The 17,171-nt window shown below is 41.7% G+C and overlaps 1 protein-coding gene across 1 annotated transcript in view; it reads right to left on the bottom strand.

The window, feature by feature from the left end:
* The window catches only part of ACO1 (aconitase 1), a 1,039,508-nt gene that overhangs the window by 397,299 nt on the left and 625,038 nt on the right, over window positions 1-17,171 (bottom strand). Inside the window, exons 11-12 of the mRNA XM_044061006.1 lie at window positions 12,352-12,511; window positions 10,481-10,503 (exon numbers count right to left, since the gene is read on the bottom strand). Coding sequence (XP_043916941.1) covers window positions 10,481-10,503; window positions 12,352-12,511 — 183 coding nt within the window. The remainder of the gene's footprint in view (window positions 1-10,480; window positions 10,504-12,351; window positions 12,512-17,171) is intronic.

The raw sequence follows: 17,171 nt of genomic DNA on the forward strand, positions 1-17,171 counted from the left end.
TAACATTCTGTTGTCCCGCCTCTTCAGACCTTGGACTCTCCCTACGTGATGCTCATGTCGCTCTCCTCTGTGGTACTGACGGACCTCCTCTGCCAGCATCTCGTGGATCTTTCTTCCACGCCCCTTCCAAGCGAGGTTTGTACTGTGTCACTGTTCGTTCTCGGCCAAACGAACACATTACTGTTAGCAAAGTCTTTAATACCTCTCAATAATTTGCCCTTTTTAACCTCAAGCAAGTTCTTTTTGTATCTTTGTACTTTATCAATCAAATCATTGAGAAATACATCAGCTTCATCATGTCCAATTGCAATGATCAAATCATTCTGTTGTTCAATAATACTATCCCGTAGCAAATACTCTTCTGGTTGAAAAAATTCTAATAACAGTTCAATGTATGCTTTACTGGCTCCCAGATTAATCTGCTGCCACTTGGTTAAGAGGTTTGGATAGAGATTGCCGTAGGTTGGCATATTTAAACTACGCAACCCTCTAGGTATTACATTGTGCTTCATACTCTCCTCTAAATGATGTCTCTGACATATTAGTCTCTTATATCTATTAACATTATTCTCCAAGTCTTTCTTCAACGTTCTAACCATTGGTTCATTTAAATTAACCACAGTGTTGACTGGCAAAGGATCATCCACATTCAGTTGAAGGAGTGGATTAAGACTGTTAGTGAGAAAGCTCCTTATCCTGGTGTGTGAATTAGCAGCATCCATAGTATTCATCTGTTCTACTCCTGCTCCTTCCATATCACCACACCCAGTATGAATTAATGAAAGCAAAAGGCAAACCCTTGATGTAGAAACAGCAAAACGACCCTCAGAAGGTAGCAGGAACACAACTGAGTTGAGGCCAATATAACCGCAGTAATGTGAAGTTGTTCAAAAATAAGGCAGCACGTACAAAAATATAAAACAATCCGTTTAATGAAGAAGTGAGCGCTTTCGCGGAGTTCACCTCCGCTTCTTCAGACAAAAATGACAAAATAACACAGCTACTTAAATACTTACAACACAGTTCATCTAGCACTTAATCAACCAATTAACTCTAAATATCTAACAAGTTAATTAGTTTGAAATTGAATTAAAACTGTAGTCAGGATTGCAATCCCTGTACCATGTATAAAAACTATATGTGTATAAAAATATAAAAGGCATACATCAGCTATAAACAATAATATTAATCTAACCCTAAAATATGCAACTATTTAAATATGATGTATAAATATGATGACCATAACACTAAATGTTACCATAATATAATAAAACATACAGACGGTAGATGTTAACGTAGCCGTCTGCCCTTAAGTACAGGTTTAATACTTACAGTATATATATCTATATATATATATATATATATATATATATATATATATATATACACACACACACACATATATATATATATATATATATATATATAAAGATATGTGTGTGTGTGTGTGTGTGCACGTGTGTGTGTAAGTAGACTTTTATGATGAAATGTTCTGAATTGGGCAGTTTTGTCATTATTGGTTCATGCATTTTGTTTCACTGCCTATTGGAAAAATGTTCAAACAATAAATTTAAAATGCGCTGAAAGTCTAACAAGTGTGCTGTATTATACAAGGAATATAATTTGAAGAAGTCAGGAAGGTATATCGAAGAACACATGCATGTTTCTTGTTTTGTGTGCAAGGGGCCTATGATTTGAAAACAGCCCAAAAGGTAATCTTTATCCACCACTGGCCAGATGCATTTTCTTTGGCTGTGGTGCAGGTTTCAATGCTGTTTCAATGAATGTGAGTTGCAAGGGCAGAGACGTTTTAAGGCCAAGTCTGTTTTCATTGTGAGACATTATTGCTTTGTTTAGCAGATGTATATTAGTGTTTGTGCACTATATATACATATTGTGCACTGTGCTATAAAATGCAAAAATAAAGTCCAAATAATCATTGTAAAAGTAAAGCAGTATGCACATTAGTGTTTATGGTAAATGGGGCAAAATAGCCAGGTAATGAGACACTGGAATGGCTGCAGGGGGACTCTGGTACCATATTGTGGTTGTCTGTTCTTCAGTTTGCGTTTAAAGTTGGTATCCCACAATTCCACTGGAGTGGGTGGGGTTACTTAACTATTCATGCATATTTTATGGTAATCAGCATACAGATTTTTATCTATTTTTCAGGGGCCTTGTCCAGATTTTTTTTGTTTCCAGGTTGATAGGTATGACCATAATTGTTAAGTACCTAGGTTCATGACCTATCTCAATCAGTCCCAGAAATTAAAATGGACACTCCCAGTGAAATATGAGCAAAAATGTTCATGCACAGAATGTTCCAGAAACAATTCTGATTCATAAAGTATAATTAATGATATGTACAGCCAAAACAGCTGATCGCTTCAACACCCATCACAGTTCTATGCAGCTGAGGTAAGTTAGGCGTAACGCACTGTTTTTATTACATAAATTCTGGAAACTGCAATATTCCTGCAACAATGGACAAACTGCAAAATGAAGGGACTTCTGTCTGTGCTTTCATGTCTGCATTATAGCCCAATATAAATATGCAAACAGGAAAACACTCTGAATGGGAACAATTACCACAGCAAAAAGTTTACTATGGCATACTAGAGCTCCATTGACCAATTTGTATTGTTCTCTTAATAGACTACACATCTATGCATTTTGTGAGCAATGGAATGAAGCCCTCTATAGCCATCTAAAATGCACTACTACTAAACCCTTTTACATTTTATCAAATCGCAATGCTGTTTTGTAAAACAGTGGTGAAAACAAATTAAAGAATAGCTATGTAGAGGGCATTTGGTAACTGGCTATAACTTTTTATAAAGAAAAATCCAATAATTACCATCTTTACACACTGCTATCAAGGTGAAGAACATTTTTGTGTGCAGAATGTTATAGGAATTTAAGTAATAAATATATTCTGAACTATTTGTACTCAAGATGTCAAGTATTGTATAGCTCAAAGGAAATGCATGTTAGTATAAAAACAGAAATAATGAAATGCTACAGCATATCACAGCAGGAACAAAAAAAAATGTTCTATTGTTCGTACTGGACCATGCCCTGTAACAAAAATCACATCTCTTGCTGATCTGATCATATCACTGAATTTAGCATCTTGAAGTGAGGGGGAAAAAAAGAAGTTATGTCCTTACCATAACGTTCCATGTGGAGTGTTCATCTTGCCTTTGTTCTTACACATGGGTGTCGGAGCCGATCCTCGGCTCCGAGTCGGCCGCTTAGCAAAGCTTTGCATCCAGAAGAAGCTCGAGACCAACCTACCTCCCACAATTCCCTCTGCCTTTACCTCAGATCTAGTTTGCAAGAAACAACATCAGATCCAGCAATAACAATGTAATCCCCTATAAAGAAAACCTACGTATACACAAGGAACGTAACTAGCTCAAGCCAGTAGAACAACAGAAAGACCACTAGTGGGAGACAAACAGGCCAGACTTCTAAACCGAACGTTCTTCCAGACCTAAGGGTGGGAGGGTGGGAATGTAAGAACAAAGGCGAGATGAACACTCCACATGGAACGTTATGGTAAGGACATAACTTCTTTATGTGAGAGTGTTCAATTTCGCAGTTTGTTCTTACACATGGGTAGCGTCCCTAGCTCCGTTACCCCGAGTGACTCACGGAAGAATGTTCCTGAGCACAGTGGAACCAAAAGATGCTCTGTCCCTGGAAGTCCTGTCCACTTTATAATGAGTGATGAATGTATGTGGTTTAGACCAAGTGGCTGCTGCACAAATAGTGTCCAAAGGCAGACGAGCTGCATGAGCCAAAGATGTAGAAACTGACCTAGTAGAATGTCCCTTTGGTTTGGTGGGCAAACTCTGATTAGAAGCAGAATAAACGAAGGTAATACAATCAGTCAGCCATTTGGAAAGAGTACGCTTCGTCACTGTCATGCCCTTTTTGTTGTCGGCAAAGGCTATAAAGAGTTGGTCTGCTTTTCTATGGTCTTTAGTTCTATCTAGGTAGAATCTGAGTTGTCTATGAACATCCAACTTGTGCAACATATATTCCAGCTTATTGGAGTGGTTTTTGAAAAATGTGGGAAGCTCAATGGACTCATTAAATGTTGTTAACTGAACAAACCTTAGGGAGGAACGAAGAGTTGGTGCGTAAAGATACCCTGTCCGGGTGAAAAATTAAATATGGCTGCTTAATGGAAAGAGCCTGAAGTTCTGATACTCGTCTGGCTGAAGTGATAGCTACTAGGAAAAGAGTTTTCCAGGACAAGAACTTTAAGGAACAGGAAGAAGCTGGTTCAAAAGGTGGCAACATTAGTTGGGATAAGAGCAGATTTAGATTCCAAGGAGCTGTAGGACACCTAACTGCTGGTCTAAGATGAAAGGACCCTTTCAAGAAGGCTTTACAAAGCCTATGAGCCATAATGGGCGCTCCATTTTCTCCTACATGGAAGTTCGAAATCGCAGCCAATTGAACTTTTAGAGTAGCAGTGGAGGCTCCTTGATGAAACAGTATGGACAGGAACTCCAAACTCTTGTTTAGAGGGGCTACTAAGGGATCTAAATTTTGTTTAGTCGCCCAGTAAACGAAACGTTTCCACTTGCCGCTGTAAATTTTAGTAGTGGAAGCCTTATGAGAGAGGCTACCAGAATGTCCTGAACCGCCGGAGAGAGAAGATCAGACCTGGCAAAGTAGGGAAGCGGAGCAGCCAAGCTGCTAACTTGAGGGACAGGAGTGACGGGTGGGGAGCTCCTGACGAATGAGTCAGTAGATCTGGCACCGGGTCCAGAATCCAGGGCTCCCGCATTTGGTGAGCTTGAAGAAAGGGGAACCAAATCTGTCGAGGCCAGAATGGGGCAATGAGAATTATAGTCCTTTCCTGGTCCTTGGCTTTCTGAAGAAATCTCGGTATCAGAGGTATAGGGGGGAAAGCGTACAGGAGACCCGGGGGCCAGTCGTGAATCAGAGCGTCCCTGGGGACATCCCCTGGAGGGGGAAGAAGGGCAAAGTAGCTTCTGCATTTGGTGTTCATTTGAGACGCAAACAGATCGCAGCAAGGCTGGCCCCACTTGCGGAAGATCCTTTCCGCCACTATCTGGTTGAGGGACCACTCGTGAGGTAACAGGATGGCCCTGCTCAACCTGTCCGCTATGACGTTGGATAACCCCGGGATGTGCATTGCTATCAGAAAGCGACCCGTGGATTCTGCCCATTGCCAAATTCTCATGGCCTCTCTGCACAACTGGTAAGATTTGGTTCCTCCTTGTTTGTTTATGTACCAGACTACGGACATGTTGTCCGTCTGAACTGCAATGGTCCCTAGAGGTAGAAGGGGGGAGAAGTGTAGCAACGCTAGAAACACTGCCCTCATCTCTAGAACATTGATGTGCAGATTGTACTCTAAACTGGTCCATTCGCCTTGGACTGCCTGTCCCTGAAAAATGCCCCCCCACCCTATCAGGGAAGCGTCCGTGGTCACTGTGGCTGTTGGTGTGGGTAACACAAACGGTCGGCCGCTGATGAAATTGTGATTCTGTAACCACCAAGACAGGTGTGCTTTGCAGGTGTTCATAATGTGAATCTCGTGTGTCAGTGGTAACTGTTGGAACGACCACTGTGCGAACAGCAGTCATTGGAGAACTCTCATGTGTAGCCTCCCCATGGGAACTGCAATGAGGGAAGCTGACATGAGCCCTAAGACTTTCAAGACTAGTTTGGCTGGGGACTTTTTGGACAATAGTAGGAGAGATGCATGTTCTTGTAGGGAAGCTATTCTTGCGGAGGGGAGTTTTAGGAGCAAAGAACGGGTATCTAGCTCTGCCCCTATAAATGAAATATGCTGTGAGGGCTGTAACGCAGATTTTTCAAAATTTATCGAAATCCCTAGCTGAACACAAAGGCTGAGAGTATAGTCCCTGGCCTGTATCAGTTGATGCTCGGTGGTGGCAGAAAGGAGCCAGTCGTCCAGATACGGAAACACCCGGAATCCTAAGCGTCTCAAGTGAGACGCTACCACTGCCATGCATTTGGTGAAAACCCTGGGGGCTGAGGTTAGACCAAAGGGCAGGGCCCGAAACTGAAAGTGGCTGGCTCCCAGCCGGAAGCGCAGGTGATCTCTGGACGCTCTGGCCATTTTGATGTGGTAGTAGGCGTCCCTGAGATCTACTGAGCACATCCAGTCATCCTTCTGTAAGAACGGAAGGATCGATTGAAGCGTGACCATCCGGACCTTTTCTTTCTTGACATACGTATTGAGATTGCTTAGGTCCAGAATTGGCCTCCAGTCCCCTGTCTTCTTTGGAACTAAAAAGAACCTTGAGTAAGTTCCTGATCCTGTTTGGTCCGCCGGGACTGGTTGGATGACTTTTTTCTAGCAGCTTTGAGATTTCTATAGCTGCAGGTTCTCGCAGATGGGGTGGAACATCTGGGAATCTTTTTTGTGGTAACGGGGGGAATAGAAAAGGAATTTTGTAACCTCTGGTAATAATGCTTTTTACCCATTTGTCTGATGTAAGTTTTTGCCAGGCCTGAGGGTATAAAGCCAAGCGTCCCCCGACTGCCTCCAGAGCAGGACAGTCAGGCCTCCTCTCATGAGTGCTGGAAAGGCTTCCCCGGGATGGTATCCCTGTCGCCTTGGTTTTGCGGACCCCCTCTGCCGCCAGGGCGGCGTCTTCCACCTCTGCCCTCCCCCTGCCTCTGGAGGGGACATCACCCTGTGTGCCAGGGAAAGAACTCTGGGGTTTACGAAACCACATCTTTCCACCTCGTTGCCCTTTGGGGTACGGTCTGGATGGGGTGGAAAAACGGACTCCGACAGCAGACAGAGTCTTTCCCTCTTGCTCACACCGGGTCAGGGTCTCCTTTACTTTGGGGCCAAAAAGAGTGGCGCCATCAAAGGGGGCGTTAGAAAAGGAAGACTTGAAGGCTTCCGCAAAGGAGCACAGCCGCATCCAGGATTGTCTACGAAGAGCAATCGCTGAAGCTGCAGCCCTACTCGACCCTTCGGCTGCATACGAGATGAGCCTCATGGACGAGTTCACAATAGATGTAAGGGTATTGAGCTGTGCTGTAACCTTATCCGAGACAGCAGCATCTGTACTACCCTGGAGGGTATTTCCCAACTCCTTGATTAGATCCCTCTGTAATCTTGTGAAGTGTGTCAAGTAGTTCAGCGATCGCATGGAAAAAGTCGCTGAGCTGAAAATGCGCTTCCCATATCTGTCCATGGTCCTAGAATCTCTGTTAGGAGGATGAACAGATGAGGAAGATTCGGACATCTCCTTTTTCGTGGCAGCTGCCACCACCATAGTGTCCACTGGAACTCCCTTAGTGAGATAAGACTTATCCTGAGTGGCAGTTATATATTTGTTAGGCTTCCTGGGGACTGTTTCCACTGTGTCAGGTGTCTCCCACGCCCTTCGAGCAATCAATTCCATTAATTCGTCGAAGGGCGGAGTAACCCAGGAGAAAGAAGGGCGAGCACCAAATGCCTTCAGCAGAACCGACTCATCCTCAGAAGGGGGTAGGGCCTGCCAATCACCTCTCTGTTTCAGGATCTCCAAGATGTCAGAAAAGGAGACATCCTCTGTAGGTGATTTTGGGGACCCCTCTGACTCATCCAAGTCAGTATCCAATGTTAAGGATTCTTGTGGAGAATCTAAGTGCCTCCTCTTGCACAATCTTTTCCTCAGAACGTCATTGAGGGGGGCATCCGATGAAGCCTCCGAGGAAGAAGGAGCTCCCTCTGGGAGTGGCTGAGACACTGGTGCTCGACGCTTTTGTGTAGTCGTGGGTGCAGAAGAAGACAACGGACCTTTATGGGAGGGAGAAGTTGCTTCTGCTGAAGTGGTTGTCTGAGAAGACAATACCTTCCTCATAAGGTCGAAGGCCCCTGGACCCCGAGCTGAGGAATCCCCCGGTTCCAAAGAACGCGGAGGTATCTCCGATGCGGAAACCAAGGGCATTGACCCCAAGGACGGAGCCGAAATGATCCGTGCCGAAGGGGAGAGTCAGCACCGAAACATCGGTTCGACTCTCGGTCCTGGAACCAAGGATAGATAGTCGGCTCCGCGAGTCCGGTAATGGTTCCGACGGAGTCGAGGTCAACGGTGCCGACCGAGAAAAAGACGGTTCCGGCACAAAGGGCTCCACTATCATTAGATCAACGTCTCCCAGCTCCAAAGGCTGAGTAGGCCTCAGAGGAGGATCAGATGGAGATAAAGGAAGGCCTTCGAGTCTCGACACCAATTGAGAGGAGACTGCAAAGAGTTTGGACAGGGCCGTGTTCTCCATTAACTTCTGCACCACACGATCTACGTCGGTGTTGGAGAGGGGCCTGGAAGACCGAGCCGAAGGAATCGAGGACGGTACCGACCTCAACAGAGCAGGAGGTGGAAGCTCCGCCACCGGTTCCAAGACTCGAGGCTCGATGACAGACAGAAGTTCGACACTCGGCCCCGAAGTCTGTGGAACTGGTGAACGAACCTTAAATGAAGAATTCGGAGCCGATGACCTGGGCTCCGATGTCTTCAACTCCTTCGAGGATCTAGAAGCCTGGTCTGACTTGTCAAGAGCCTCCTGGAAGGCAGGCTTCAAAAGACCTGCGCCTATCTGTCATGACCCTTCCACTAAAGGAATGACAGATAGAACAGTCTTCCTGTAAATGGAGAGGGCCAAGACAGTAGACATAGGAGCTATGGTTGTCGGCGACAGACATCTTCTGCCCACACTGACATCTCTTAAATCCTGACTTACTTTTTCTTACAGAATGTCTGAGAAAGCTAAGTACACTATTACAAAAAACTGTCAAATTAGGTTATCAAGTAACTAGCAATAAAATTGCAGGTATCAATCCAAGTTTAGCAGTAGTGGGGTAGGCCCTAAGGTAAACCTAAACTATATCTATATATATATATATATATATATATATATATATATATATATATATATATATATATAAACTATATACAATAGAAAAAGGATGACCAGACCACACACACACACACACACACACACACACACACACACACACACACACACACACACACACACACACACACTAAATATAAGAGTCGAGAATCCTAAAACTTTTGAAGAAAAAGTTCAAGAAAAAAATTATCTTATCTTCCCAACTGGTCTGAGCTGTGTAGAAACGATGCGATCGGTTGCAGCGGCAAACTAGATCTGAGGTAAAGGCAGAGGGAATTGTGGGAGGTAGGTTGGTCTCGAGCTTCTTCTGGATGCAAAGCTTTGCTAAGCGGCCGACTCGGAGCCGAGGATCGGCTCCGACACCCATGTGTAAGAACAAATGGCGAGCTTGAACACTCTCACATCTCTTATTAACATCTTAAGGAGCTGCCATGACCTAACAGAACTGGACGAGAGGAAGAAGCTTCAAATTTGCTTTCTCTCTCTTCCCATTCATATCTGATATGCAAGACAATGGCCCTCCTTAAAAGGGTCCTCTAAGAGGATTTAACCAAGTGGAAAGCCCATCCAGTCAGCTACTCCATCAATAAGGCCTCTAATCAGCTTCTGGACCAAGTTGGGAAAGGACTTCAATTCTTGCTGTGAGAGGGGAAATTGCTTGATGGCAGCTCTGTCGGAGTCTCTTGATGAACTTGCCATTGACTACTGCAATCCTCATGGGAAAATGCTTTGATGATAGCTGAAGAAGGTCATCACTGAATTAAATGACTGTCCATCTTAATGACACTAAGCAATGACAATGTCCAGTTTCTGGAAAGACTGAAGCTGTAGTGTGTATTCATAAAATTTACTAAGTGTGTGGTATACCGAATGGAAGAATTCCCATTCTCTTCCTTGGGTGGGTGAAATGGGGACTCACAGTACAGTGACAAAGGAAGCTCTTGGCATCAGTTATGCGAATATTAAACAGAAACATGGGCGATCCTTTTATTAATGGGTAGATTACAGTTATCCAGGAAGGTGTGGCCTACTTGTTCCTAATGAAGGCGGTGCTCTTACCACCCCAAGAAAGATGAAGAGGAGTGAAGAATCCACTCATGAGCATCTCTCAAAGCCTTCCTTAGATGGGGAAGATTAATCCACTGAACTTAAAGTAAAACACTTAATAGTGTGAACTATGTCCAAGACGAATACCTGTCTTGAGTGGCAATTGATAATGACATTTTTGAATTAAATGCTAAATGTCTTTCGCAGACGTACTGAAAATGTTACATCTTGTTTTGAAGTCTTGGATCATCTTGGGCTGAATGTGGAAAGGGTTCACACCTGGATCAGGGCTTTCATTTGTTAACCAGGGTAAAGAAAGAAAGGAAAGGAAGAAAAAAAGGAAAGAAAAACCTTAGGTACTCAAGAATACTCCAACCTATGAGAAAACAGAGGAAAGCAGAGGAAAGGCCATGCAAGGTATAGCCTGACACCAATGATGACTGAATCCACTGTCAAGCCAAAGCCGTTTGGATTCCCTACTTGTGGGTAAAATGTTATGAATGAATATCACAGCCCTCTGGCTGAGATATCCTTGACAATGTATGTAACAAAGTTTTAAAATTATGCTTAAAATTAAAAATGAAAAATACTTAAAATCATTCCACCGTAAGCAGCAGGATACTAATTAATCCAGTTCCTCTAGACATCTTCCATCCTGAGCATAGGGAGGTTAACTTATTCCCTTGTTTACTGAAGTCTTCCAAGCCAGGAAACCACTTGCTTCTTGCAAGCTTTTCTCCAAAATCCTCAAATGAAAACCAGCCTCATACAATTTCTGACATCTCAAATTATGTGAGTTATAAAAAAATGCAAAATATAAAATGTTCTATTTAGATAATGGGGTATGCATCAGTATTAATATTAAAGGCTTAGCTAGTGGTATTGATTTTATATATATATATATATATATATATATATATATATATATATATATATATATATATATATATATATATTTTTTTTTAATTCATGCCCCTAGGCTCCACACTCATTATCAGACATTTTCTTGCTGTTTTTCCCACTTGCTTACTCATTGCTACATCTAGATAACCCAGAAGTGCCCTTTACCATACGGACCTCCTAACACCTCATGGAGTCAACCCAGGGAAACAATGAGCAGCTGTGACTGAGCCTGGCAGCTGACATTCTCATGGCAGATGGTCATTAACCTTAACTGTGGGACAGGCTAATACAATGATGTTAGATGTTGCTGCCATTTGTGTTAACTTAAGATGACCTGCAATACTCATTTCCACCACTGGCTGCAAAGGCATCAGGTTTTCCTACATCCTCCTTCTGGACAGTAGAGCCAGTAGTCGGCTGTGTCATTCTCTCTCCCACCACCCCCATGTCCCGACCCACCAACAGCCAGAGTCCAATCCTGAACTGGGGTTGCCAGAAGCACAGATGGATACCCTGCCTCTGCCCCATCAGGCAATGAAGATTTTTGAAAAAGATGGGATACTGTTTGCCACAAATGGTTAGTGTTATGGTCAAACAGAGTTAAATCCCTGTAAGTGTGCAAGATAGGCTCAATGTGTCAGAGGGAGATCTGTTCACCTTTTTACAGCCTTCCCTTGATGCAAGACAACATTCGGTACTACAATGTTGTTCTGTAATACTGCATAATCTAAGTAAGTTATGTACATATTTTCATAACATCTCAACAATATCATCTACAAACACATGCATATTAGATGGCAAGTAGCAGCTGCAAAACTGTTTACTTTAATATTACATAAATGATTTTTTGCATGTAGGTCACATACTTTTTACGATATTAATGCAGACATTAAATTGCTCATAATATTATATCTCAGAATGATTCCACATTACTTAAAATGTTTTTGTCACTTTTTTTTTTTATTAACACGCATTACCTGCATACGCCGACCTCACCATGACCGTATCACACTCCAGATTTGCAATATTAATGTAAATATAAAAAATGTCATAACATCTAGAAACATGTCCAACTCTATACATCCCACACTGTTACTGTGGATACTTAGCAAATCATGTCAAGTTATAGATGCCAATGTCTCCTTGTTGCCCTAGTTTTAAGTATGTATCCGAGCCAGGACTTCAGAAATTAGATTTTGAAAACATGAATGAGTATACTCAACTTGGGTGTATAGAGAAGTATCCTGTTAACAGCAATGTACTCTTAAAGGATACAGAGGAATTATATGTTCCTAATAACTATGTCCTTCTAGTAAACAGTAAATTGGCTTTTTGATTACTACACTGGAGACAACAGTTTTGCTACTAAGCAGATCTCAAAAGGGACCCACTATTATTCAACACAACTACATGTAAGTGAAACATGGCACATGTTACATCTCTGAATGTGTATGTAAAAGAAAAAAAAAATAATACCTGCTCCCAGCATGACTGATGGATTACTGGTATTAGTACAGCTGGTGATAGCTGCAATTACAACCGAACCATGGGAAATCTCAAACTCGTTCCCCTCATAAGTAAACTTTAGTCTGTCATTCTGCTTTTCTGGAGAAATCTGAAATCCTTTAAAGCTTGTCTGAAAGGGGAAAAAAAACATTAAATAAGCAGCATTACAGACCCACACTCCCACAGGAAACAGTCTCCCTCAAGAAATTTAAATAAAATCAGTAAGAAATTCAAACCTATTCTGCACTATGATAAATCTATGAAATCAAGTTAGCTGATCAGACTAACAGGAAGTTGTACTGTAAATATGTTGATTCTTGTTTAAATACCAGCTAACAAACGTCCATGATTATCACGTCAGATGCATTACTGATCCAAGTCAAACAGCTACATTACTTAATTCTCATTTTGTTAATGCACTGCATACTTCTTGCAGGAATATATCTACCTTTCAGTTTCTTGTTCGTAACTCATAAAGCAACTTGCCCTACTATTTCAGAGAAACTCGAATATAATGCCTTAAGAGAGGCATGTAACAAGACCTCAGTGGGGCCCACTAACACTCTGGGTGGTTTTAAACAGTAACATCTGATTTGAGATGGTCAGTGTGTGTTACAGATTATCTTTAATGGTTTACTAAAGAAAGGTTCTGTTCTGTGTGGAAAAAAAGTATTATGCCGATTTTCAAAAAGGGTAATAAATCTGACATTAATAACTGCAGACCAATAAATCTTACCTCAGTACTATGCAAATGCTTTGAGAGGTGTATGACTCAACTTTTGACTGACCTGACCCTTAAGCAGTATTCCACCTGACTTTTGGCAGCATGGCTTTACTGCCAGTAAGTCAACATTGAATTTTATGATCAAGTCAGTACTGCCACGTATCTTGGACTAACTGCTGGAGTAGTTTACTTGGATCTTACTAAAGCTTTCAACACTTTACCTTATTCTTCCATTTTAACAGTACTGCTGAAGTACAGATTTAATGCATTCCTCGTTAACTGGATACCAGCATGGCTCAGGGGTCGCTCACAATGCATTTCTATCAAGGAATCTTATTCTGACTATTTACCTGCATTTCAAGTTGTACTTCAGGGATCAGAGTTGGGTCTGCTTTCGTTTGACCAATGATTTTAAGCTAGGTTGTTTAGTACAATCCAGTGACTATTTAAATACCATAAACAAAGTATTAACTGACTTCAGTAAGGTGGGCTAATGAATATGTTTTTAATTATAGTTATTAAAAATTTTAAGATTTAGTTTTTTGGAGAAATGCATCCTTCACAGTCAATATTTCTGCATGGTACAGCCTAGGAAGTAGTTGAGGAATTTAAAAAATTAGAAGCTACTATCAATAATAAGCTTGCCTTTCATAGGTAAATACTAGGCTTGCTGCCCTTAAAGGCCATTTAAGCCTATCCAAGGTTTCCTTGGTAAGAATCAAACCCTGCACTCTTGTTTGTGAGGTACTCAACCACAATTCATATGAAATTATAGATTTATAAGTAAGAACTAAGATAGCTAACCTTGCAGGCCATTTTAAACTTAACCATTTTCCCTCCAAAGGTGAGAATCAAACCCAATACTGTGTGCATCTATGAAGTAAACACTTGCCAAACCCGAATGGCTTGATCACCATATGTTACCCATATCAAAAGTAAGGTTGCCTGGGTATTATACTAAAAACTCTCTTAGGGAGAAATGTCACGTGGTTTGACTTTGTGCGTCTCACATACACACTGATTCAGTATAACATCACCTTTTGCATATACACAGATAACTGCACTGGCTGGAGTCTATGTCAGTTTACCAAGCATATTCCATCTGTTAGAGCCTTGGACTACTTTGAGAGATGTAAAAAATAATATTTGTATTCACTCAATTACACATCCTCTAAGAAAGTAATATTAGCATTCAAAGCATTCAATGATGACCTTTAACATTCTTAACCCTATGCAATAATATGTGGACAGTTAAGCAGAGAAACATCAATTTTGCTATTCCCAAACATTATTCTTCTAGGAATGTAACTATATTTCTATTATTATCCCAAACATTTGGGTTAGATCATCATCCACGATTAGACCCTCAATCTGACTACTTACAAGAAATGTCCAGATAACTGGTTCAGGAATGAAGCATTTAAACCAAATTTAACACACTCAATGTGTTTCAAATTGCATTTGGCCTGTAACATTGGATAACCTATGAACCTATACAAATAGCCAATGAAGCAAGACTGTGCATGCCTGTAAGCACAGAATAGAATGAAAGCAAATAAGTACATACACTCCATACACTGCACTCTACTACAAAACACAACCTGACTAAAAAAGTACGCAATGTCAGTTAATCCAACATGAGGACATACCACAGTCCAGCAGGACTGGATGGCTAAAATATTTTTACCAATACAAAATATTCATACAACTGACCAGTGACAGACTACCAGTTATTTGTAAAATCTAGCACACAAAACTGAAATCTATATTTATAAGCTGCTCTGCAGTATATGAATTCAATATACAAATGCATTATTTTGTTTTTTTCTTCAGTCAAGGAGCAAATGAAAGAAACTTGTTCAGACATTTATTATTATTTTTTTTTTTGTAGAGGCATAAGGGACACAATAGACCAGAGAGATACTGCATACAGTATAAAGACAATATTACCATTCAAAACTCATGTACTGCACAGAGACTTACAAATGACAAAGCTATATACAGATTATGTATAGTCTTAGAATTATTATAATACAGCACAAAAGCACAAGCTAAAAAATGTATGGGGAAGTAATACACCATGTACATTTACTAACGTCCAAGATGTTTGTTCAACTGTTCACTTACACTCAATAGTTAGCAACATTTCAAATTCTCGAATGAAGACTTTTCAAGCCTTGGTAGATTTAAACTGAAGGCAGGGCCTCTAGCTTCATTACTTACAAAAGGTACTGCTAAACATGGCTTAATAAATGTTACGAGTTGTCTTGCAGACTGATACAGGTGGCAACTTTACACAAAATGTCTCCAAAGTCTGTGCCACTGGTACAAAAGGGATGAAGCCCTCAAGACAACCAAGTGACCTGGGTTTGACTAGCATCTCAAGACAGCCAGGTGACCTGGGTTTGACTAGTATCTCAAGACAACACTGGCAGGAAGTAATGACGGCTCCCCTTGCCTGGCTTGCAGCACTGCTCTACTAACAAGGACAGTAGAGGCCCATCATGATGCAAGAAGCAAGTGTCAAGAAGATGAATGTGTGGCCACTCAAGAAAGTGATGGTAGTCTCTACTGATGCATGTGAAGTGCACACAGGCATGGACAGAGGGGCAAGGGTAGCAACTGAAGTGACGTGAGTGCATTCCAAGATTAGGCCAAAAGGAAAACTGCTCTTGTTTTATGGCTGCCGGTGACAGCTCAAAGTACCTTTATGGCTGGTTGGATGTCAGCTCCCCCTGGGCTGCGTAGTGTCTGACTAAAGGGAGGCCTGAGTCAGCAGACATGTAGATAAAAATACAAAAAAATGCCTGTACATTCTGCAAGGCAGCTTACTCTCATCTCTGAACTTAAGCCAATGTAACACTGTACAGGACCAGAACAACAAAATTATGCCAATTCCTTGCAATGAAAGTCTAGAACAAGTTGCCAAATGGCAAACAACCTTACATGCGAAGAGCTGTTCAAAACAGGAACTCAGTGTTATTACCTAACTGGTTAAAGAGATTGAAGAACTTGAGGTAGCATCACACTGTGTTTTGCACTCTAACTTAACCACACTTTCTTACTTTCGTTTCACACCCAAAATGTGGCGTACAATGGGTTCTGTGGTGTAACATCTATTCCTCTACGTGCACCTCAGCTATGAACTCTGACATCTACAGTACAAAATTCCCTTGCAAGTCTACGGTCTTCACCAAGAATTTGTGATGGTGCATTCATCTGCCAACATTATCAAGAGCCTCAGATGCTAGTTGAACCCAGGTTGCCTGGACCATATTCAGGGCTTTGTTTCCCTATGCCAACGGTGCTGACTAGTCAGATGTTTATGGCTGCTCCCTGTTGAAAACCTAGGTTTACCCCCCCCCCCGTTTTCCTTTATTCTCTCCCTACCATCTTTCCTTAAGCCGACCTTTCTTTCCCTTGTCCCACACACCCTTCCACGGCTTAAAGTTAAAGGTGCCAGGTTTAGAAGGATTGTTTTTATTATAATGTTGCAAGGGTGGATGAAATGGTTGCTTGACACCTTGTATAACCTTACCCTTTTCCTCCACTATTTTGAAAACTTCATAAAGTCATTTTCTCAAAGAAGAGGCTCTTGTCAAAAAGGGATGAACTCGATATTCTCTGGCAATGGTTGAAGCCTCAACCATACATCTTTCGATCACACAACTGAAACCTGCGGCCCTGGATGCTGCATCAACAGCATCATATAAACTGTTTTGTCACCTGCCTAGCACTCAAGAGTTCTATCAATTCTGGCTCAGGTCAGCATTAGACACCTCCCCAATCTTCTCTCCCAGGTGGTCCAGGACAGCCATACAGAACTTGGTTATACACATGTGGCAGTTAATAGCCCTGAAGTTCAGGGTATCAGAAGTACAGACCTTCTTCCCAAATCTGTACAACACTTTACAGGTTACAGCTCCTAGGATGCTAGGAACAGTAGATTCATGGACAGTAAGTCTTGTACTTTATAAATCATATCTGGTTTCAAGCATTCAGGGGAGTGGGAGTTAGGTTCCTAGAAGAATGTTAAGTCTAAAACCCCTAAAACAAGAGGAATAGC

This window comes from Protopterus annectens, chromosome 2.part0 (assembly GCF_019279795.1).
Source record: "Protopterus annectens isolate FY-2018-M chromosome 2.part0, PAN1.0, whole genome shotgun sequence".
Taxonomy (NCBI): Eukaryota; Metazoa; Chordata; order Ceratodontiformes; family Protopteridae; genus Protopterus; species Protopterus annectens.